This window comes from Apus apus, chromosome Z (assembly GCF_020740795.1).
Source record: "Apus apus isolate bApuApu2 chromosome Z, bApuApu2.pri.cur, whole genome shotgun sequence".
NCBI lineage: Eukaryota > Metazoa > Chordata > Aves > Apodiformes > Apodidae > Apus > Apus apus.
Window position 1 is genome coordinate 72124497 of NC_067312.1, and position 24694 is coordinate 72149190.

A 24694-nucleotide genomic window follows, 5' to 3' on the forward strand; every position below is an offset into this window, starting at 1 on the left:
GATCGACCTCACCACCGGATCAAGCCCGTACTTCATCAGCTTATCTACAAGGATGCTGTGGGAGACAGTGTCAAATGCTTTACTGAAATCGAGATAAACCACATCCACCGCTCTACCATCATCTATCCACCTAGTTACTTCCTCATAGAAGGCTATAAGGTTGGTCAAACATGACTTCCCCTTGGTAAAACCATGCTGACTGCTCTTAATGACCCCCTCATCCTTGATATGCCTAGAGAACAAAAAACTTTCAACTTGTATTTACTGTGCATTGAAAGTTAAGGTACAATGTTTTAGAGAGCACAGCCTTACACCTGGAGTTGTATGAGCAAAAGCCTTCAAAACCTTTACTTTGAAACAGTTTTATAGATGCTGATATTACAAAGAAATTACTTCATCAGGCTACTGGTCACCATGTAATCAGAAATATATTGAATGCAGTCCTCATTTTACAGGACAGAGAACAAGGATCTACTCCACTCAAGATATGCACAAATTTATATCCTATTCAGTCTGTATCTCCAACAAACAGCTTAATGAAACACCAGTACCTTTTTTTACCTTCCCAGTCTTCACTAAGCCAGCCTGTTTTGATAAAAGGCACACGTTTACGTTTTTTGGCACATATGCAATTAGTCTTGGTATGGAGAGCCGACCAAATAATTAGCTTTCCAGTTGTACAGGAAGAGAGATACCGACATGTGTACTCCTTAAACTTTACAAGCTAGGCTTACATAAACCTGTCAGTTTCAGGATTGATGACAAAACAACAAATCAAAGCATTTTGCACTCATCCTAAAATTCTAGCCCCCAGAATAATTTCAGTCTTTCAAAAAAATAAAAAGACAGAATGTCCTCAGCAAAGAACTTTTAAAGGACCACCTCCAAAGCCTGACATAATACTGGCATTGAATGCAGTGGTCAAAATGCAGTTGATTTACATATCTTTCCATACAGATACTGAATCTACCAAAATAGATACAACCGCCCTACCAATTCTCACTACCTGGACTACTATATATAACCCATACAGTGGTAGAGGGTTCACACTTTAACAAATGACATCTTTAGCTTACCCATTAGTTTGTCAGCATTTCTAAAATAAAACTTCTGCTTCAGGCATGATTAACAGGAGTAACTAGAATTCACCTAATGATTTCCATCACAAAAAATCCAGAAATCCCTCATGTTTTAAAGTGGAAAATTTTACTGAGTATTTACTTTATTCGCTCCATATACTCCCACGTGACCAGAGAATTGTGTGAGAAGCACATTCACACTAGTAAATTCCTCTCACTTTTTGACATCTCAACCCTCAGGTGACTAAGACTATCATTTTACTGAAAGGCCAAGAATAAGACAATGACGCTTACGTATTCACAAAGACACAAGTCATTGCTGTACTATGAATAACTAAACAATTAAAAAGTTCATTTTTCAGATTAAGTAATTTCTTTCTAAATTAAGAAACCAATCTGCAATAACAGTTGAGATTATTTTTGCATAACTATAAACATGGCTGTAAGCAGGAAACAATTACTAGTTATTTATTGGACAATTCAAAAAATAAGAAAAAATAATTTCACAGAGAAATGGATGGTGCCATTTAGATATTTTATATTCTGGTAAGGTTTCTAAGTACAGAACGCCTAGCAAAACACTTATAGGAATTAGCAAAAGACACTTGGCTGTTCAATAACATGACAAGCATCTCTGATTTTACACAGATGCAACAGCCTGGTGATCTTTTTATGACAGTCCCTCCCTCCTGCTGATTCATGGCTTATAAGTACTTGGCAAAGGGCAGCTTTCAAATTTCCTCCCAGGATGGTATTCCAGCTCCTTCTGCCCTAGTAAACACCCTTTGCATTTTACTAAACCAAGGATATGTATGCTTAGATGATGAAAAAGGAAAGGAAAAGGAACCAGGGAAAAAGGAAGAAAAGGACAAGAAAGCAGAAAGTAAAGTACACAGAATCCTGGCACTGGTCTGTGCCTTCTGGCACAGCCTCGGGCTAAGGGTATCAAGGGGATGCTTTCTGCAGATGACACAACCCTGTATAAAACTGTTTCCTCTAAATCACCCCATTGCTCCAGGGACGTTCATTTTGCCTTTGGCACCAGCAGTGCTGAGCACCATCACCCACTGCTCCAGAAGCACTGGACTGATGCAACACAGAGGGGATAAACGTGTCCAGCCTCCTCGCTCTGGGCTCAGAGCATATGATGGGCTGTGACAAATTGAGTTTTCCTACTCAACTCTTACAATGCATACTTTTATCCACTGCAGTGTATATCTGAGCACATACACCCTGATTAAAAAACAAGCAAACAAACAAAAAACAAAACAAAAAAACCCCCCCAATAAACGGAAGAAATGTGACTGCCTCCAAGGCTGCCCTGTGTGCCATGACACTTCAGCTCTCTAAGAAATGACCTGCTCCACATCCAGCATTTGCAGAGATGACAGATCCTACAGCAGTACTGCAGTCTCCCATTCCACTGGCTAATTAATAGGCAAGCTGCACGCAAATCAAAGAGCACATTAAATACAGTGAAATATTTGTCCAGGTGTTTACTGCAAGCATTTACGTGTAGTTAAGAGACAGCAAATGCCATCTACACTTTCCATTTTACTTTCCTGTTTTCATGGGGTGATTTTTTTTAGGCACCTAAGAAACCCACGTGTGCAACAGGCATGGAAATTATTCAGAGCAGGCCTGTGCTGTTCAGGTAGATCCGAAGGCAAAAGAACCCACACCTGCTCTGAAAGCAGTAAGGGCACAAGAGAGCATGTTGTGTAGGTATGGTGCGACATTCTGACTGCAGGTCTACACTAGAAAGCATCAAGTTAAATAAGTCACTGCTGAAATGCATCCAAAAACCCCAGTTTCCATGTAAAACACAGCAAAGTGAATAATGAAATGATTGAGTGTTCACAAATCTGAGAAGGTATGTATCCAGTTACCTTTAAGATGAAATATACTCAGATTTTAGTGATTTCCTTTAGGCTTGCAATACTTGGTTAAATGTTTTAAATACCTTGATAATCCTGTAGACCTTAATGAGAGACAATCCTATTTCTGATACTGGTACTCAGGAAATACCCAATTCTTACAGTGTATCTAATAAATTTTCATCTTTTCTTTGTTCTCTGCTTTCTATGAAGAGCAACATTTTCATCTTCTTGTAAGAAAATACATACTCTAGACATTCCTTTTCTTCTGAAGATAGTTAGAAAGCCTGGAAATTAATCTGCTTCAAGAATTTCTTCTATTATTACTGTGGTTTTAATTGCAAATTTTAGGCTGACTTACTATATACATCTAATTATTTTAAAACCAAAAAATGCATGTAACTTTAGTACAGAAAACTACTATTTCTGTTTAATGGCAGCCTGTAATCAGCATTATTTACTTTCTTAGTCATAAAAAACTATGAAGTTAATAAAAGAAATGGGAAATGGCTTAAAAATAACTGTAACATAGCTGAATTCAACAGAGGTGATTATCTTTGAAACCTCTGATTTTGGAGAATAAACATTTGAACCCCATTAGTCCTGGTGATCAAGAAATAATCCTTTCAGGTATTAATCTTGAAACTATCCTATGTGTCTAATAATTTTATGTTTTTACTTGTATTTATTAACTTTGGTTACTGAGGGTTAGAAACATGACCAGAAACTCAAAAAGAAACAAGAGGAAGTTCCTTCTTTTCAGATTTCTCAAAGGTTACATTTCTCTCTTCTTCATTGAAATAAATGGTTTCAGTAATTCTAGTGAAATTCTTACAAACACAATCCTGATTCTTAAGCAAACAAATCCACCAGAACACAGCATCTTTAACAAAGGTGGAGAAAAAAACAAAGAAAAGCCAGCCAGAAGAAAACTACTCTACAGAGAAGTGGAGAGAGACGCCCAGCTTGTCTTGAGAAGGATTCTCATCCTACACACATTCTTGTAACTTCCACAAATGCCTCCTGTGTGGCACTAGTCCTATTTAACCTCAGAGATCACCCCAATGACCACAGCACAAGCATCATCAGTAAAACGGCAGTCACATCTTCTGATAGTCCTGGCTGTACACCATCATCATGTGGACAGTATCTTGATCAATACATTCATGAACTTATAAATATAGAAGACCTCAAAGAGATGCTGCTAAATATTACTTCATAAGAAAATTAAGTAGTCACATAATTCACCTGGAAAAACAAACAAACAAAACAAACAAAAAAACACAAACAACAATAACAACAAAACAAACAAACAAAAAAACCCAGAAATTTTATGTCAAGTCACAGTTTTGCTCAAATTTATTGCTTAGCCAAAATTCGCCTTTGCTAATTTCTGAATATGACAGACAAATGCACCCTGGCATCTGAGTACTAGCAAGTCCATCTGTAACCTTATAAGAAGAGTGAGAAGCAAGCACACAGAGTGAAATAAAAAATACAGGAAATGTAGCTCAAGCAGGCAACTCCCTAGGCAAGCTGATACTAGTAAATATCATACTGAGAGGTCTGAAACATTATTCATACAGTAAGACTTCATAGTGTCATCACACTCAAGTGCATTTTTACTTTATTACAGCATTGCTTGATTCTCTACAGCTATTCAACTTATTTCCAGTCTCTTTTCTTAAGATTACATGGGATTATTTGAACACAGTGGGGTTTTTGTGTGTTTTTTGTTGTGTGTGGTTTTTTTTTGTTATCCATGAGCTAGACAGACAATTAGGAAGGGTAGGGTACAAAGGTCTATGGGAAACAAACATTAGCAGAACATTACTTCCCTGCCTGTACTAGTCATTACTCACATAGCAACCAAAACTTTGTGCAATTCAAGCCTATAAAATAAAACAGAGGAAAGGAGCCGCATATGCTTTAAGGTGCTGACCTCCAGAAAAAACCTGGGGCCAACAGAGATGTTCCAAAACAGACCAAGAGTCAGAAGGAAGCAGGGCTCCTTCTGAAAACAGCACATGCTGACAAAGGCTATGCAGACAAAAGTGTAAGTAACTTACTTTTACCTCTACGGCTCATTTCCTCATAGACTCTCTCACTCTTTCTACACAGACATTTTGCCATTTTATTTTTGAAGTAGGACTGAACAAAAACACTAACCTATACAAGACTCAATTTTTACTCTGACAATAAATAACATCCACCCAAAATCTTTTCACAATCTGAGATTTCAAGAGTCTAGGAGGACAAAGAGACTGCTGTGTTTCAGTCAGGTCTCCTTATTACCTTTTCCAAAAAAGCCAGGTAGAAAATTACAAGTATTTTAACCTGGTTTACTTTTAGTTATAGCTTAAGACCTGTCAATTTTATTTTTAAGAGGAAATTACTATTAATTTCAACTGATCCAGACTGAGAAAATTAATGTACAGTTCTTTGAATTTGCTATCCCTTCCTCAGTTTGTGCAGGTACGTAACAAAATGTGAGGAGATGCTCTTTTTCTCAGTGCTCCATTATTTTTTAGTGTTGATACTTATAGCTTTGTGAATACTCTTTTAGCATAACAATATTTTGCAAGTGGGAACTAGATTAAAAAGAATAGCTCCTCATTTTCCTTTGGTAGCACACAGATTCTACAAATAGAGCACAAACGGAAGCCAGGGTCCCATATCAAATTAACTTACAAGACTGGATTCCCACTTGGTACTTCTGACTCTGCACTTACAAAACTGATAAGAGATCTATTTTCACAAAAACGCTCCTATATGGTCTCAACTGCCAGTAAGTACTTTGCTTCTTTCATGTTCCAATGCAGCTGTGCAGCTCTATTTCTTCTAAGGACAGAATCTGATGAGGACCATTTGGCCTAAATTAATAGATCAGTGCCTCAAACTACCAAGATTTGCTCCTCATCACAACTTATTCCAGAGATGTGCTTCTCCTCCTGCAGGATAAATTGGACCTGACTAATGTTGCCTAACATAAAATGACATTCCTTTCTCTCATGAAACATGCTCCAGTACCCAATGAGTTCATTGAATCATTACACATGGTCATCTAAAACATTCATGAATATTGCCTAAGGTAAATAATTTTCTAAGTCAGTTCAATTAAATCTTCCACCAGACTGCTTTTTGAAGGCTGACGATACTGGTGTGATTTGCATGCAATAATTATCCAACCTTTCTATTCTGTGTAACATTATTTGCATTGACAGTGTTAAAAATACTTTTTTTCTTTCACCCCTGTTTTTCAAATGACTTACACTTCGACCTTTATGAAATAAATTTGAAATGATCTCTCAGTTGACTACATGACTTTTCCCAAGACTATAGTCTCCTAATTATCCACGTTAGGTTGGAGTAATTAAAGAGCATACTAAATTAAGGCATCTGGATTTCCTGTCCTTAGAAACCTGTACAAAGAAGGAGGCTGTGGTTGCACAGAGGGTGACAGGGTTTCAGACCTCAGCACAGCACAATGCTTATACACCCAGTTGTCTGGGAGCTTGGAAGTTCTCCACATCTCCAGCTTTAGAGAAGAGACTATCTCCTGCATACCCTTTTTATTTGAAGAAAAGCACACACTAGATCTTATGACTAGAAGGAATTGTTTTTTTCTCCAAGACCTCTTGTTCAAACTTCCATTTCACTCTTTGCAGCTCAAGCATTTTGGCTACAACACAGATTTTTTATTCCACACATTGTCAAATAGAATCAGCTGGACACCTTCAACTAGCTGGTTTAGAAACTTTGTTAGGGAAAGGTACCTGCACCCCATGTGCAGACAGAAACACTCTTCCTGAAGCACATCTGAATTTCTGGACAGAAACAGAGATATGAATAAAGGAGAAGAAGATGTAAGACTTAATCTTCAACTTCTTCAATAAGCACACTAAGAAGTACATTACTCCCTTCAAAACTTCGGTGACCTGGATCTCCTGTCAGTATATGAACAAAAATAATCTTCTAGTACTGGCCACTACTACTTTGCTTGATGCTTGATTTTGAAAGGATTGAGTGAGGAGCCATGCTGCCTGACATTCTCCCAATGTTTACCTTAATTATACCCCTAAACCACAGCCTTTCTGATGCATGGGCACAGCTAATCATCCCAAGTTTGAGTTTATACTAATTTGTCATCTTTCACTCATGCTTTCAGAAACAGAATAGTGATTTTCCAAATGCTATTGCAGAGCATTACATAAGCCTTTTGTTTTAACTAGATCATTACTGTCCTTTCATGGCTCTGTTTTCTCACCCTTTCCTGTCACATCCAACATATGTCACTGCTGTATATTTTCAAAGCTCTTTCAAAGGATATCTCTTAACCTATCATCTCTTACTCAGTAACAAGAAGTCCAGCTGAACCTTCCATGTATTTGAAAATTCAACACCAAAACATCCTTTGTTTCATTCTCTCCCACTCACCCTTTAGTTTTGGAAGGACATTTTTGAGAAGTTCAACAAAGCTGCCTTTCATCTTCTCTAAACCCATCCTCAAAATCTTCCTTGTCACATCATATTGCTGACCTTTAGTTACACCAGGGGGATCACAAGCACTATAGCCACTTTGACCATCACAGTCTCGTAATTCATTAGGCTCCATCCATGTTCCAGCAGCATTTTCTCTTATCCTAAGGCTGCAAGGTTCAGGGATTCTTTTTTTTTCTTCTACTTCTTGCTTTTTTTTGTTTGGGTTTGTTTTTTTTTTTTTGTATGGTTGGCTACAGAATTAAGACAGATTTACTTAACCATGGTCTTCAAAGACTTGCCATGAAACCTTTTGCCATGCCACTGGTTCTGCTGCAATTCAACACAGTTCCTTACTAAAAGAGAGATGTACTGCTTACCCCAACTACCACTCTTAACATTTGCAAAGCCATTTCATGCTCTGGATCAGAAATTATAGGAGCAGCAATAGGATACTTACACAACTGGACATGAAGCAATAATAAAACACGGTCACCTTACTCTTGAAGCCAAGTTACTAAGCAGGAGTAAGAGAAATCAGCAACTGTCCTGAAGCATCCTGCATGTGTTATGCCAGGGATGCGGCATCAGCAGTACTGTTACTGTTTCAGAATCCTAGTGAAAAAGTTAAATCTGCACATTAACCCTGAACACAATCTTCAGTTGATGACTTCTGTGATAAAGAGCGAGACGTTTTGATCTCAGAATACATCTTCCAAAATCCACAGCATCACAAGATTTTGCCTTTTTCATTCTACATTCTATTGAGCACTCTCAATTTGTAATGAAGGCAATCAAAGGCAATGAAAACTGCTCAGATTTTTCAACTGATACGTCTTCATTTTTTTCAAGGAACATTTCATACTAAACTAAGAAAAACTCAGCTCATGATCAATGGTCAGTAATCAAGACTGTTTAATCTATGCATATTTTTGTTTCTCTTCTTATGCAGATTTTAGCCTACTGATCAGCAATGTTTACACACCACTTTTATTAATAAACTAGTGTAAGGTACATTTATTTTACTGGCTAATTTGCTTGAAACTAATGTCTTAAGGCAGAGCCCAGTGAACTGAGGAGCCTATAGTTTTTGTGTCACAGCATTTCCCATTAGTTTTAAAGATCAGCCGCTTTATTATACAAAATAACTAATTTCTTACCTCAACCAAGAAACAAGGAGGTTTTAAACTAGATAATTAATTATTAGAAAATGTCTGTTCTTCCCCCAGAGTGTAACCAAAATGAATCACCAATTCAGTTCACTTTAATTTCTTCCCTTAACACCCATATCAGCAGAGTTGTTAAACTCTTTGCATGATCACTGAATCTTAAATCTGTAAATCTCATCATTGTAGCAGGAGGTTTTCATCTGAGATTTCTTGTGCCAAATCTAGACTGCATTTTAAATTGCAGATGCACAACTTCATTTCATTATGCTTGAAAACCATAGTTTTCTATCACAATCTGAAAATTGGACATTTCTATTATTACTATCTCAAGAAGGAAAATGTTCAAGAAAAGTCTCCACATACTGCTACCCATTTTTTGTTCCATTTTTATTTCATAAACAAACAGAAAAATAAGTTAATAATGGAAGTAAATCTTTGGTTTGGGGCTCTTACTGCCATCCCACACAAATATAAGACAATAAAGGGAAAATTGCAAAGCAAACAAAAAAAACTTAGCATTGAAAATTACAGCTTGTTTAATGTTGCTTAGTCTACTTTATTAATGATAAGCAACAATTATAAAGTAAACGAGTAAACAAACCCAAAAGAACACCAGATGCACCCTCTAGATCTTCAATTTTATTTGTGCTAGAAAATAAAAATAAATAAAAATCCCTATTCTGCAGAAGGCTAATCAAAAAACACTCCTAATCTCACACAGCTACTCAAAATGGGGCTTCTGAGGCACTTGAGTCTTCATGTTAAAACCCCCAGTAAGGGCTATATTTACAGAGCAGACAACTCATTCTCCTGCCACGCAGTGCTGTGAGGGTCTGTCTCCATCTCCTCAACCCCCCCTCCTGCAGGTAGCTGGGGCTGCTCCTGTATCCCCAAAGCTGTTCCCATACCTGATGACTCAGCCCTGGTCCTACAAGTCCCTCAATGTACAGGACAAGGGCTCCAGTCCTCACCAATACAATGGTCTCCATGAGCTCGCTCCCATTTATTCAGGTCTTGCCTGAGCTGGGGGTCCAAAAAACAAACACCAGTGCCCTCACAGGGCCTCTCCCTGCCCAGGGAAGGACTTCAAATTTATGGCTGCTGCTGGCTCATTCCCCCAGTGTGGCCTGTCTTGGTGGCAGCCCTACCCTGGAGGGCATATACTTGTCATCTTGGCTTGGTGTAACTTTGCACAGTTAATGAGAACTGCGTCAGCTCCTCTGGGACACTGATAAGGATGGTAAACCAGAGGCCCAAGACAGACATTAGCAATGCCCCACTCGCCACCAAGTTTCAGGCTGATGTTACTGATGAACTACCACCCTCTGAGTCCAATTATCCAACCAGGTTTTTAGCTGTCTCTGGCTCCATCCATCCAGACCATCACGGCCAATGTTGGATGTGAGAACAGAAACAGCGTGTAGAGCCTTTCTCTAGCCCACGTACATGAGACTCACAGCTATCCCCATATCCAAAAAACAGTCATTTCTTCCCAGAAGGCCACGAGGTACATCATGTGTGGCTTATTCTTAATAAACCCATGCTGACAGCTCTCCATCACCCTCTCTTTCACATGCTGAGACACATATTCCATGATTTTCACAGGGACAAAGCAAGACTGATGAGCCTGGAGTTTCCCCTTCAGTCAACCTTTTTATATTTTTTGGAAGATAAATGCAACATGTGCTTTCTTTTGGTCACTGGAGACCTTCCCAGATATCATGACTTCACAGAATCATCAAGTGGTTTGAAAGGAACCTTAAAGATCACCTAGTTCCAACCACCCTGCCATGGGTAGGAACACCTCCCACTAGATCAGGTTGCTCCAAGCCCAATACAATCTGGCCTTAAACTCTTCCAGGGATGGGCATCCACAGCTTCCCTGGCCAACAGAGGTTATGGATGTCTCACCCTGTAAGATAAGCCAAGTCACAGCAACCCTCTTTTCCCACTGGCCCATGGATGAGGTCATCTACAGCCACCGCAGCTTGATGCTTACCTGCTGGTGGTTACTTCTCTCTTTGATCTGTCTCTCCCAGTGCAGAGGTCTGGCAGGACTGTCTGGAGAGGACTGCAGCAATGTCAGAATTTAGTTCCTCTGTCTCCTGCATCCACTGTCACACCAAGTCACTCATTCCACTCAACAACCACCCCACATTTTCTTTGCCAGGCCTCTCCAGCAGTATCAATGATGGCAGTCTCTCTGCATCATCCCAAACCTATGCACCCAAAACATCAGGTCAGTAGACAGGTACCTCAGTTCCCTTCACAGGAGTGTCCACTAACTATTACCCTCCTCATGTTTTCCTTTGCTAAGTCACTTGGTTGGTACTTGTGACGACAAAACCAGAGGTGGAGAAGAGGACTGAGATGTGAAGCCAGAAGTGATGAGTTATCAGTTTCCCTCATCACAGAATTTTCTATCTGCAGCTCGTTTAGAGGTGGTCCTCCTTCCTTGCAATGCAGGACTTGAGCTGTTGGCTTTGTGGTTTCTTTGCAAGACTCTGTAAATGTCCTGTTTGCCCTTCCTGATGGTGAGCAGCACACATAACACAAGACCCTGTAAATGTCCTGTTTGCCCTTCCTGATGGTGAGCAGCACACCTGGCAGGCAAGGTTGCCACTGCCCCCACTATGACCATCTCCACAGTCTGAGATTCTGCTGCATCCTCTGTCAAGATCTCTGATGTATCAGGGTAGCTGGCCGAGCCTATGCCAGAAGCAGTCTCATAATGGCACATCAACATAAATGAACCAAGTTCTCCCAAAAGTGGTTGGTCACCTGTAACTCCTACTTTTTAAAAAACAGTAGTGCTCATTTCAGGTACACATTGGGTTACTCAAATGTTTCTTTTTACAAACGGGTGATTCCACCGTTTCATATTAAAAGAGTTGATAGGTGTTTCATGTAAGTGCTGGCAAGCCACCCAAATTAAGGGCCCCAGATCAGATAATAAAGAGACCTGCAGTGATTAAGGCAACAGCATACTTACTGCAGTGCTGGCAGTTTTTCTCCCTGTTTTTGCCTGTAAGACAGTAATCCATATCTGAAAATCCAATACAACAAATGCAAACTTCAGAGATGTTTTAGCCCATTCTCTAATGAGCTGTAATACAGATCTTTCCCAAAGGTTCCCTGAAACCATAAAATCCTAAACTATGTTTATAAAATAAAAAACCTGCACATCTGATTTGAAGATTTAATTACTCAGTTTGGACATGAAGTGACAGCTTGTAATATAGATAATAGTTTTGGCAAAGCTGCAGACATTAATCTAGAGCAAGCTTTGGTGTGAAGTCATTCTGCCACTATTCACAAGAGGTGTCTTTGTGTTATTAAAATTAAGAGAACCCACAAAAATACATATTCCTGAAAGAGCTGAATCTGAAGAGCAATGTGCTTTCAACATCAAATTTGGATTAACATCTACCAGGGCCCTTGGTCTTCGAATCATCAACTGAAAAATCAAAAATCCAGAAGTTCAAGTCAGTCCAACATTGCAAATGGAAAAAATAAAAGAAAAAAGGTTAAAATAATAGTCCACAGAAAAGCAGCACTGGGTTAAGGTAGAATATAAGTCCTAAACCCAAAAAAACACTTTCAAATAATGCTGTTTGACACAGTAAGACCTTTTGTCTGTGTCTCCTGCTCTGAATGTACTGCAGTTGCAGCTGCCTCTAGCTCTTGGCCACTACCACTTATAACACTGCTAATTTTCAGAACTATCAGAAAGCTTTCAATTATCAGGAGAGTTCAAGGAAAAGAGACAAACTCCATATAAAACCTTAGTGCAATGCAAGAAAGCAGGACTTCATAAAAATCTCAAGCTTGAAGAAACAAAAAATTCAGCCAAGTAGAATAGAATTTCCACTAATTCCCATGAAAATACATTAATAAATAAATAAACAAACCTGTTCTTTACTCTTCCAGACAACAGTATGTGTAGTTTAAAAATGCAAGATAGTTCATGATAAACAAACTAGGTCACTACATAGATACCAAGGATAAATATAGTAACTTCTAATGCAGGGAAATGGTCCCAGAACATTTCTGGAAAGCCGGAGATAGCTGTACTGAATGCAGAAGCCTATTTTGTCTGCAAAAATCACCACCACTCTTCACTTTTTTGGTGAACATTGCAAAACATAAATATTACGTAAGGATCTGTCCTGTGTTTGTACTTATAGATACACTAGAAAAAGCTAAAAGCCACTGAAAAAAATGTACAGTAGTACAGCAGAGACCCATCCTCCCCAGCTAATACATCCCTCCTACAATTCATGGCACTGTCATTTATAACCAGACTACCCATGAACTCTGGCAGTATCACATGGTGACACAACTCTACTGCTCGAAGAACAACACTGGCGATATCCCACGAACTCCATTACAGATACCATTTCTCCCAAGTCCACATTGCCACCAGAAGAGTAAGCAATATATTACGCCTTAAAAAGGGACAAGACTAAACATGCTCCCTTTCCACCCAGGGAGCAATAGGAAGCACATGACATAGGACTGACTCTATTCCTTCATTAGTTGCAGATGGAGTGAAATCTTTCTGTGGCCTTCAGGCTGCTCCCCTAAGCCCAAACTCTGGAGAAAGCCTATGTGGATGAAAAGCAGAGGCAATACAGTTATTCTGCTGCTCAGAGAGGGTATAATCCAAAAGAAGTTAGTATTTTGTTTTTAAACTACATCAACTTACAAGAACCACCTTCCATAAAGCCAGATACAGCAGATACACACTACAGCTTGTAATCTACTAGAAGAGTAACTTTATGTCTTTTATGCTGTTTTCTTTCAAAGAACAGATGTAATATGTCTAACATCTTCAGTAATTTTACTGCTGTATCTTAACAGGAAAATGGGCCAGAATAAAACTATACCCTTTCTGAAGCTACTTTTTCCTACAGAAAATCTGTTCTGAGATTCTCCATTAAAGGATTTAAAAATTATTCCAACTGTTACAGAATACATATACCATGCTGTAAACACATTGGGCATTTGCAATTTGAATTTTAAAAGCTTCTAACGCTTCATTTTGCAAATGGGAAAGAAATTAGAATCTCTTGCATATACAGTAATAAAGTGAGAACACTCAATAACATTTACTGAGAGTTCTCCTGAAACAGCAATCCCAGATGATTACCTGTTTGTGAGATGCCTGCAACTCTTTGGGTAAATATTACCAATATGCTAACCCTTCTCACACACACAATGAAATGTATATGCAAGCAGCTGCACCACTTGCAGTGCAGGAGCCTGCACTACGGGAGACTTAGCATCACAGCTTTTAGCAGACATTACTCATCAAATCTCATTATTTCTCTTAAAGGTAGAAGCCTTTCTGTGTGATGTATTGACCTTTGTTTTCAGACTTCTGGGATGCTCTTTGTATTATCTAGAAGGTACATACACTTCAAGAAAGGGGGAAAAAAAAAAAAAAAAAAGAAAAAGCTTGATGTGACACAAGAGACAAAAGATTGCTATGAAAAATACTATCACGAAACATTATGATCATCTGCCAGACTAGAACATTTACAGGGTGAAGGAGTACCTTCCCGGATTTCCAAAAACAAACGAAAACATCTTTTATATCTTCTTACAGCTCTTCAGCTCTGAAAACGGTGCTGCTCTAAAGGAAAAGTTCAGAAAGCTGATTGCAACTATATCAGACTTAACTTTATTCCAGTGAAGCTGGGGTACAATTCTGGGATATTAATTCTTCTTTCCTCTTCCTTAAAAGGACATTTTTTTGTTGGGATTTAAAATTCTGCTCTGATTTTTTTATAATGCCATAACCACAAATCATTACAGAAAATGAAACCAATGTACCAGTTTTATTTATTGCCTTCTATAGAAAATTAAAAAGAATAATAATAGTTAAAAAAGCAAAACCTGTTAATCAAAAAACCAATCAAGCAGCAGACTAACTGGTTAAAAATTAGTCATTCACCGGTCTCAGACCCTAGGAAGAGACACAGCTCCCATCAGGCTGGTGCTTGAAGCTGGGCTGAAAGGACACTGCCACTTGGGAAGGTCACAACACTTGATCAGGTTGTTTACTTGCTGAAAGATGCGGCCTTGTCCAGCTGAATCTAGCTGCCAGATTCAGCACACACATACATATCAAGTCCTGGAGAAGCAAATAACCTAAAAATTGTATATTAACATTTTTAAGCATTTTCTCTTTTTCCTCCTGAAGTAACTGAAGCATGTAGTGATTTCACTCATTTGTTTTGGCTTCTTCTTCCTGCTCATCCTTCAGTTGGTCTGAGCGGAGGAGACAGGATCACATCTACTCACCAGTCGTTTTAAAACAGCTTGGTTGCTTAGAAATAAGTCAGGGATGAATTTCTAAAGTAGGCAAGCTCCTTCTGTTCTACCACGAGCATGTAGGGAACTCCTCAGCCTCAACTGCTCTGCATGGCCAGGGAGTTATCTTTATCCATGATAAATATTTGGCACAAAAATAATTAAGGAAAACACTGTAATCTGTCCTTTTCCAAATAACCTACCAGGACAGTGTAATTAATGAACACGTGATTCGCCCCAGGATGGTAAGGCAGCATGAAGACTCTCAGCAGAAATGCAGAATTTGCTCCTCTGCCTACAGTCACACCAGGGTAATGCAAACAGGAAGGCAACACACCCTCACAGAAGTGATTTCTGCACCTGGTTTCCATGGTGGGTGATACACAGCTATACATGAGGCCAGGAGAAATTCAGCATTCTGTGCCTTAAGGTCTGGTGGGGGAGTGTGTGAGCTTGTCTCCCTGCTCAACATGGTTTAAATTCAACTGTTTGTCAGTGAAAAGTACACTTGAGACATTCAGGCAGAGAACCAGTAAGTGCCCAGAGGACCTGGCAGGCCCAGAAACTTATTTACTGGCAAAAAAATAACCTTTCCCTGCAGAAATCAAGTGAGGACACACTTGGTGTCCAACAGCCCCAAGCCATTCCCTCCTCCATCCCTCTTTCAATTGCCCTTCCTTGCACCAGTCCTGCAGCTTGCTTGATCCTGCCCTAAGTCATTCCAACAAGCTAAACTACCAGCAAACCAGCACTGGATAGAATTGAATAATGTTTTATTGCTCTGCATAAGACCATCACCAGTGCTGAAATTAGGGAAAAGTCAGTGGCAAACAGCAATCAGACAGGCATGGCCATACTGTCAACTCTCACACAAGAGACTTGCTTGTCTCAATTGATGTTTAGCAGTTAACAAACTATGGAGATTCAGGACTGGACCCTTGTTTCACCCCTCTGACCAAAGGCCAGATCTCTTACTGACATTCAGCATTTTAAATACATATTAGCACATAATTTTCCACCTGTAGTGAAAGATACTGAGGCCTAGCAGAGTAATAACTGCTCTTGCTGGACGAATCTTAATATTAAGCTAGCATATATAGTCAACTACACTTTACTCCAACAGATTTCAGGATTCTTACTCAGATGTTCCTTTGATTTCTTTTTTCCCCAACAGATTTCACAAAAGAAGAGATAAACCTCTGAGACTGAATTCCCAAGCATGTCTGACATTGATTTAATTACCCTTTTTTGTTGATCTCTGGTTCTTCACTATGACTTTAGTAATGGGCTGACCCAGAAGATCCGCATTTATAGAAGAGTCTGAAGTTACATAAAACCACTATGGGAAAGTCTCACAGAGGGTAAGGATCTCTTAAGTGTGCAACACCACAAAAATGAAACATTTCTTAAAGAAATTTCTAAAAAACATGCAACTGAGTAAGGACACCAGGTTAAAGAGAAGACTGGTGAAGAAAGTCAAGAGGTTAAAATACGATGGGCTTGATCACACTCAGGAAAATGAAAGGCATTATAAAAGAGGCTGATCTTTATCCTGAAGGACTACCTATAACCGATGCACCATTTTGTATCAGGTCAGAAGGTACATCCATAAAAAAGTCATCGAAGAAATTAGACAAAAGAATCATTAAAGAAATATATATATATAAGACATACAATACACGAGAACTACTAGGTCATTTTAGCTACTTCTCATGACAACAGCACATAATTTCCCCATCTACACTGTACACTAGTCACAGTATTAATATAATCTTCCCTTAAAATTGTTCAAATAAATGGATGTTCAATGATTTTTAAATAGTTCTGGAACAGTATCTGAAAGCAATCAACTACTGGGTCTTGGTTTTTAACCTAGAAAAGCCCTTGTAAGGCAATCCTGTGCAACTCCTCACAAAAGTAAGGAATCTGACAAGTTACATAGCAACTTGTATTTTATCCATCTCTATTTCAAAATTCCAAGCTGCAAAAGGTGTGAGTTAAAAAAAGAAAGATAATAAAAAAGTCATTCTCAGAGCCCAGGCTACTGTCTGCAGTTGTAATACTTCACTGGAAAAACAAAAAACTGGCAAACGTATTAAAGTAGTACAGCCTATGAGACTGCAATCAGAGATGAAACCCAGATTAAAAGGGCTGGTTGTGTGCAATGATATCCAGCAGCAAGAGAGTCTGTTATACAAGAGAGAAAAGGTGAACTGAAAGATATAAATGTTAAAAATAAATCAAATGTCTTTATTTCATTTTTTTTCACTTACACATGGCTTATCCAAAAGTATTTCCTACATTGTCTGTTGTAGCTTTGCTATTGTAGAAATCTAAAGACGTGAGTAATCAGATGGCAGAAATTACTGTTATTTACACACTGCTGTCACAGCTCTCCATAATTATACAGGTTGACATAGCATCTTGACAATGATAGGAAAAAAGCAGTTTTTGTAGAAATTTTGTCAGCCTCCCTACGCAAAAACATGGCAACCAAAATTACTGCAGTTAGAAACTGACAAAGCAATAACCTCTTTCAATTTTTTGTCTCTGTCAAAAAGTTACTGTTGGGAGAATACTCAGACACACTGAATAACAAACACTGTATGTCTGAACTGCACCTGTATCCTACAGCAGGGTTACAACCTGTCTATGAACAAATGTCTTGTGTTGTTTAAACTCTAAATAATTAAGGGAAAAAGGAGTTGCAAGCAGAGTGGGACAGGAAGAAGGAAAAAGGTTATTTGCAAAACACTGAAGAAGTCTTGCTTTGTATAAAAAAAAAAAAAGAAAAGTAAACTCTCAGATTCTAATACATATCCTGAACCACTTAAGCCAACCTGAACCTGTGCTGCCTGTGTATCAGGAGGATAAGACAGAACACCGGGGTAGGACAGGGAAGACTCATCACTGGTTGAACTCTTGTATGTACACAGTTGCAATGTTCTGGTGAAGTATTTTTGGTTGTCAAATTTCTCAAGAACTTCAGTCAAGAGCCACCACTTGATGCAGACACTGCGTGCTGGACAGGTCATGTCTCCAGATCTGCCCCTGTTGTTCCAAACACCACCTGGGATAAGGTGTGAGAGGGGCACCTACACCAAACCTCCTACCTCCTCCAGTGAAGGGCAACAATGGCCTGGCTCCACTCCCTCTTCCCTATGGCCTCCGAGGTCACATACAACTCATGACACTAAAGCACCCACGCACCTTCCACTCACACCTTCAGTCTCCTGCTGGGATGCACAAAGCTCCTGCCTGGGCTTCTGGCACCTGCTTATCCATCTGCCGCTCCTTCCTGCTGTCACCTGCATACTTGAATTTACTGCTTTCAATAGTGTGGTTAAAATCCTAAAACTGAAAACTTGATGCTCTGCTGCCACGAGTGGCACAGCTGAGGTACTCCAGGACTCCCCATTTGAATGGCATAGACAAATAATTACTTTCTTCTGTATTTTTAAAAAACTTCACCAGACTCTTACAGTCATAAAATGCCTTTGCCTACAAATGACCCCCAATTATAAAGTGATGAATACTATCACTCGTGTCAAAAAACAGCCTTAGACATTCATTGCTTTTGTTGAATATATCGATTTTTTACTAAAAATAGAGATCTTTGCATCCTAAGTTCATAGGTTGATGAAGTCTTATTATTAGACTTTTTTAGATTTATATTATATAGACTTGCACAGCATTACCCAACCTTTTAAGAAGTATCTAGATGGCTGGTATGCAAGTGCCTTATTCCTCTGCATGCTATAAGAAGTGTGGATATGTCCACAATATAGTATGCATGCATATAGCCAATACAGAGTATGTAAAATAAACTTGTTTTCTTGTGTATTTTATATGATAATGCATTCACTCACACACCATACACTGTAATTATTAGCTAGACTAGCTAGACATTTTATTAGGAAATCCTGGTCTGTTTCATTTCTCAGCTTTTAAAACTTAAAATAGAAGAACAGCCCCACTATGATGAAAGGTAACACAGCTTGCTGGTTAAAGAGGGAAAACCAACACAAACAAACAAACTGAAAAACTTCACAAGTATATTCCCACAAAACCAAGACTGAGACTTGATAAAATCCCAAACCATGACACGACATGCACAAATTCTGCGCCTCCAAGTTTGTGGGACACCAGCTTCTACCTCAGCCCCTGCTTTCAGCAATATCCAAAATCCAGGTCCACAATTGAAGTTACGGTTTTCTTAACAGGTCTACACTCTGGTCCTGCACCACAAATGGTACAAAAGCTGCTTTATCCCCTAAACACCATGCTGTTAGGAAATACTGCACTTTCACTACCCACAGCGAGTAGCTCTCCCTCTAAGATGAGATCTAACTTTCCTATAAAGAAGGAAACCTAGACCCATTACCATTTACTCCTCAGGCTGATGTAACACGCTGAATTTAGGTGGATATTGGCTTTCCCTATACTTCATCCCTTCACCTCCTTTAAAAGGAAAATGTGTACAGGTCCTTCAGTATAAGATGGCATTTTTCCGGAGGTGTCAAGTTTGCAAATGTTAAGGTCTTTACAACTCTTACTTCGGTTTGAATCTCTTAACTTTTCTAATGTATCATGTAGAAAGTTTAAATACAGAAAATCATCTACTGATTTAGAAAACTAAACTAATATTTTCACCATAAACCTGTTTTTAAAAGCGGACAAAAACTAATACTGTTTTGAGGCTCAACCCCTCTTTTTTCAAACTCAATGCAGCTAGGCTTCAAGTGTGTTAAAAGAAGCCCAACACCACTTGTATTACAATGGTGACCATCCTTTTAGGTTTCAAAAATAGTCCTGGCTTTGTGGCTTATGTACGTGTAAAAGAAGTAAAAAAATGAAAAGCAACAACATGCTAACTCCTATGTGACTCACAATAAATCTGAGAATAACACTGATTTCTTTATGACTCACAGTTTCATAAACACTGCTTCTCCAGGTATCTTTACTTACACTGAAGGGATCAGGCTATGAGATTGTTACTGCTGCTGTATGGACATGTGCCATAAAAACAGCTAATTCAAGGCACAAAAATCAGCCTTTTAATAAAAAGTGCTTGTCTTCTGAAATAACTTCTGAAGTGGACCATTTCCTTGACTCTCAATTGGATGGTATTTGTTAAAATGTGGAGGAGGGATGATAAAGACAGTGCCCCTTTTCACTATGCTACCATTGATACACAACCTTGTATGAAGTATATGCTTTGAAAAAAAGACATAAAGGATGAAGGACAAAGACACAAAGGGCAGAGGAAGAGGAACTTGGACACTTAAAAAACCCAATACCACCAGGATTATTAATTCCAGTTTTAACAATGCACAGCTTCACAACAAATTCTGTCCTAGGCTGACCAAACACGTACAGGATGCAACAGTATATCTGCTATATGCTTTCTGGAGGCTATACAAGCAGTCATGGAAAATCAATTTGAATACAAATGTAATTTGTTAAAAGAACAGTGAAAATCATTATGCAGGGTCACACTGTCAGCAGTTTGTACAGAAGCAGATGCTGTCCAAAGATACAAAGGCATTTAGTAGAAAAGAACCTTGGTCTTTAAAAATCTCTGTGATCTTCTCAGTCTTTCAGTATAGTTACAGAACAAAGCTACAGTTTACCTCTCTTGTTTCTCAGCACTTTTACTCCTTGCAGCCCACTCCAGCTGCAGAAAGAAGTTTTAGAAAAACTTCTAAGCCTCAGAGAGAGTGAAAGTTCCCACTGTAACGGAGAAAAAGCAACATCTTTGAAACAGTTCCTTGAAAGTTCCAGAACATTTATCTCAGGCTCACATGGACAGTTATAAAATAGCCAACTAGATTTTCTTTGGTTTGCCAAGTCAGTATCATTTTTAAACAAACTATATATAAAAATTCAGCAACAAGCTAAGTGAACTTCACAATTAAGGATCAGCTTAACAATTAAGACAACTCAAACAGTAAATCTTCAGAAGATTAACACACAGACATGGAATACCTGTATTTGCTATGCACTTCAGTACCATCACCATAGCTGATCAGCTTACCCCACTCTGTGCAGTAAATCTGAGGGCTAAAACAGCCAACAGTTTCAAATAATGTTTTATTTTCCTTTGAACCCAAACTTCACTGATTGTTCTGAAAAATATTGACTTATTTCTTCCTAAGAAAAATACACAGTGGGACTCAGGAACCTCTATTACTCTAGATGAGATGCACTGTATTTCTTTCACCTTAAATAATGTCTTGCACACTCTCGAGTCACTCTTGCAGTTACTCTCTGTCCAATACATGGTAGAAGATCAGACTAGCTCACATTCAAATATGACCATGGAACAGCAATAACAGCAAACGTAAAACCTTACAGCTGTTTTGAGATATTAAATATATGAAATATAAAAGGACATCCTTTACTAAAAGGGCACCTGCATCTTTCTTGGAAACTAAGGAGTAAAAGTCACTGCAACCTTGAAACAGTTTCATCATATACATGCAGACAAACACATCTCTGATGATCAGACTCCAGTTATAGTGCATGAGACTGCAAATTTAACAGACTGGCCACAAAGAAGAGAATTCCAGTCTTCCACTGAGATTACTTTTTCATCACCATCATCACCCTCTCTCTCTCTTTCTCCCCCTTCTCTCTTCCATCTTAAAATGAAAGAGAAAAATATTTGCTGATATACTATATGCATGTTCCAAACACAAAAACCAAAAGAGGCTTTTTAAGATACGACAAATAAACAGGATTTTGATCTCCATCATTACTTTTCAGAGCTCTAACAAAAAGACAGTGTTTTTACCAGCAGACTTGAAACACAGGTCTCTAATGAACCCTATTACTTAACTTTGATCTGCAGTTGGAATTTACGCCAAAAGAAGGCAGAGAGGAACTGGCTACTGCATAGCTGACACTATCACAGGTTTTTATTATACACCACTATGCAAATGGACTCATCAGCAAGCAATGTTCAAACAATGCATAAGAAGTTTTGTACTGTTCAAGACCTGCTCTCGTAAGAGTTCTAGTTACTTACAGTCTTCACAACTTTGAGAGGATCTATTAAAAGTAAACATTAAGACAGTGAGCAAAATTAACCCAGTATATCAGACCTGTCAAGCAGCATTTTACTCTGTTCCAGCACAAAAAAACCCAAACAGTATAATTTTCTTCTGTTTCATTTTGAAAGCCAAGGACAAACCTTTAGCTGAATCATTACAGCTTAAGCTATTACAGAGCAAATGTGGGTTTTTCCTCCCTCCCATTTCATTTCTACTAGAAAATCCATTAAGTCCTCTCTGTTCTGAAGTTAACGTAAAAAGATGGCGAGATTGTCGACGTAAACAGAGAAATGTCTCTGATGTGAATTATGATAAGTCCTACAGACGACCAAATGCAAAGCATTTATGACAAGTCCAGACTTGGTGGCAGATACACTATCTTTTTGCTTAGAAGACTTCAAGCACAAACTGCAGGTACAAGGACATATTGCATAAGCTATCACATGCTTGCTGCAACTGTGTGAATGTTACTGGATTTTGAGAAGCCACCGCGCTGAATAATTTAAGATCTAATAAAATATTCAATTGTACTGATACATTGCTCTCATTTTAAAATAAAAAAAAACCAACGTGGAAAACTACAGGAGTGAGTCTAAAAGTCAATGGGAATATTCCGTTACTCATCAGGTTAAGAGTTGTTCTAACTAGGATTCGGGAAGATAGATCTAGGACGACAGAAAGGTCTCCAACCGCCAGAGATTCCCCCCAGCCTGGCTGTCACACGAGGGACACACAGCCCCTGCACTGGGGCAGGTTTGGAGCTCGCAGGGGGAGGGAAGGCAAGTCCGTGCTCGGCTGCGGGGACTCGGGGAAGACCCCCAGGCGGGACACGGGACGCCCACGGAGGGTGTCGTGCTGGGGGGTGGTGGCGGTGCGGAGGGGACCCGGGGATGTCCCCGGGGCTCAGCTCCTTGCTTCCACGACCGCGCCGCGGCCGCCTCGGCGGGGATCGCCAGGGGACACGGGGCACGGACGGGACGGGGGACAGGTGGACTCTCCCCATCACACACAGTGCCCTCCCCATGGGCAGCCCGGCCACCCTCGACCCCTTCGCCTGCACAGGAGCTGCTGCTCTGTAACCGGTCCTTCCCCACCACCACCTCACGGCGCTCAGCTCGCTGCAAGAAGAGCTCCGACAACTTTTTTTAATGCGAGGAGGGAAAATACACCTAACCTGCAAGGAATTATTATTCTCAACAACACTAAATAGCGCTCCAAGAGCTGTAAAGTTATTTCTCTACGGTGGGGTTGCGCATTGGTTTTGGGATGGATTTTTTTTTTTTTTTTTTTGGGGGGGATGAGACACAGAGAAGGCGCCGTCGGTGTTTTAGATGATGCCCTAGATAGAGGGAGGCAGGAAAAGGGTGGCCTGACAAGAGCTGTTCGCTGCTGGCGAGGTGCTAAAGCCTCCGAACATGTTTGCAAACTGTTCCGCGGTTTGCTGGATCTCCAGCTCAGAGGTAACAGCCTTCAAATTAAAATGAAGCCCGCTGACTGGGGAGGGGTGTGGAGGATAGGAAGGGAGAAGAGATGTGGACAGCTCTGCGGATATTATTAAATCTTCCCAGGCGCTCATCTGGATTACATTTAAGCTCTCAGGGCATTCTTTTCCTCTCTAATTAAGCGTAGTTTCAAAGCACAACATGTCTGAGGGTGGATCTTTCGTCGGCTTCTATTAAAAATACAGAGATAAGTATTCTTTTTTTTTTTTTTTTTTTTTAATTAAAAAGAAAAGAAGCCAGCCCAGACGGGAGGCACCCGCCCGAGAGCCTCCCGCCGGCCGCGCCTCCCAGCGCACTTCGGCTCCGACTTTGTGAGAGCTCCGGCGCGGCCCCGACCCCGCTCCCCGCCGCTCCCCATCCCCTCACCTCGGGCGAGGCTCCCGCAGAGCACCAGCCAGGCCAGCACCGCGCGGCTCATCCTTCCCTCTTCTCCTCCTCCCGCGGCCGCGCCGCCTCTGCCGAAGGAAAAGAGGCGGCGGCGCCTCCGCCCGGCGAGGCGATGAGGCGAAGCGATGAAGGTTCCTCCCGGCCCCCGGCCGAGCGCAGCCCCCGCCGCGGCTCCCGCTGCCGCCGCCCTAGCAGCGGCGAAGAGGCTGCCCCGCCGACTGCCGCCGCGCCTCCGCCAGCATGGCCCGGCCGCCCGCCTCCGTCCCGCCGCTGGGCCGCTGTCGCCGCCTCCTCCTGCGCGACCGCGGCTGCTCTCCCCGCCCTGCGCTCCCGCTCTCTCCGCGCCCCGAGCGGCTCCGCGGCGGGGGGAGGCGCCGGCGCTGCCCGGCACACCCTGGCACCTGCTCCGCCCCCCCACGGCCGCGCCGCCCCCGCCGCTGCGCTAAGGGGGTGCGGGGGGAGGGGGGGGTGAAGGGCACCGGGATGGTCCCCAAATCGCCACCCGTGCCGCTCAGCCCACGGGTCCCCTTGGCGGGGAGCGCGGTCTCGGGAAGGGGGCTCAGAACTTCAGCCCCGGAGTTTTTCTTCAGCGACAAATTCAGTAGGTCGCGGTTTAGTCGCTGGCCCTCTGGGGAGCTGCCCTCCTCTATTAGGGAAGGGACGCAGGCCGGCGCGGTTCGTAAAGGTAGTTTTACCCTCCGCAAACTTTTGCCTGGTAGGTGTCGTCTAAGCCCCGCACTTTGCTGTGCGCTGCTTCAAAGCCGCCGACTTTAAAAATCCTTTCAAGAACACTCACTTATGTGAAATGTGAACGTCCATTCTTCCACC

At 40.7% G+C, this 24694-nt stretch overlaps 1 protein-coding gene across 2 annotated transcripts in view; it reads right to left on the minus strand.

Moving 5' to 3' along the window:
• The window catches only part of EDIL3 (EGF like repeats and discoidin domains 3), a 247748-nt gene extending 223599 nt beyond the window's left edge, over nucleotides 1-24149 (minus strand). For both annotated transcript variants that reach the window (XM_051643225.1, XM_051643224.1), the window contains exon 1: nucleotides 23846-24149. In XM_051643225.1, the coding sequence (XP_051499185.1) occupies nucleotides 23846-23897 (52 nt within the window). In that variant the 5' untranslated portion in view covers nucleotides 23898-24149. The remainder of the gene's footprint in view (nucleotides 1-23845) is intronic.
• Between the last annotated feature and the right edge of the window lie 545 nt (nucleotides 24150-24694).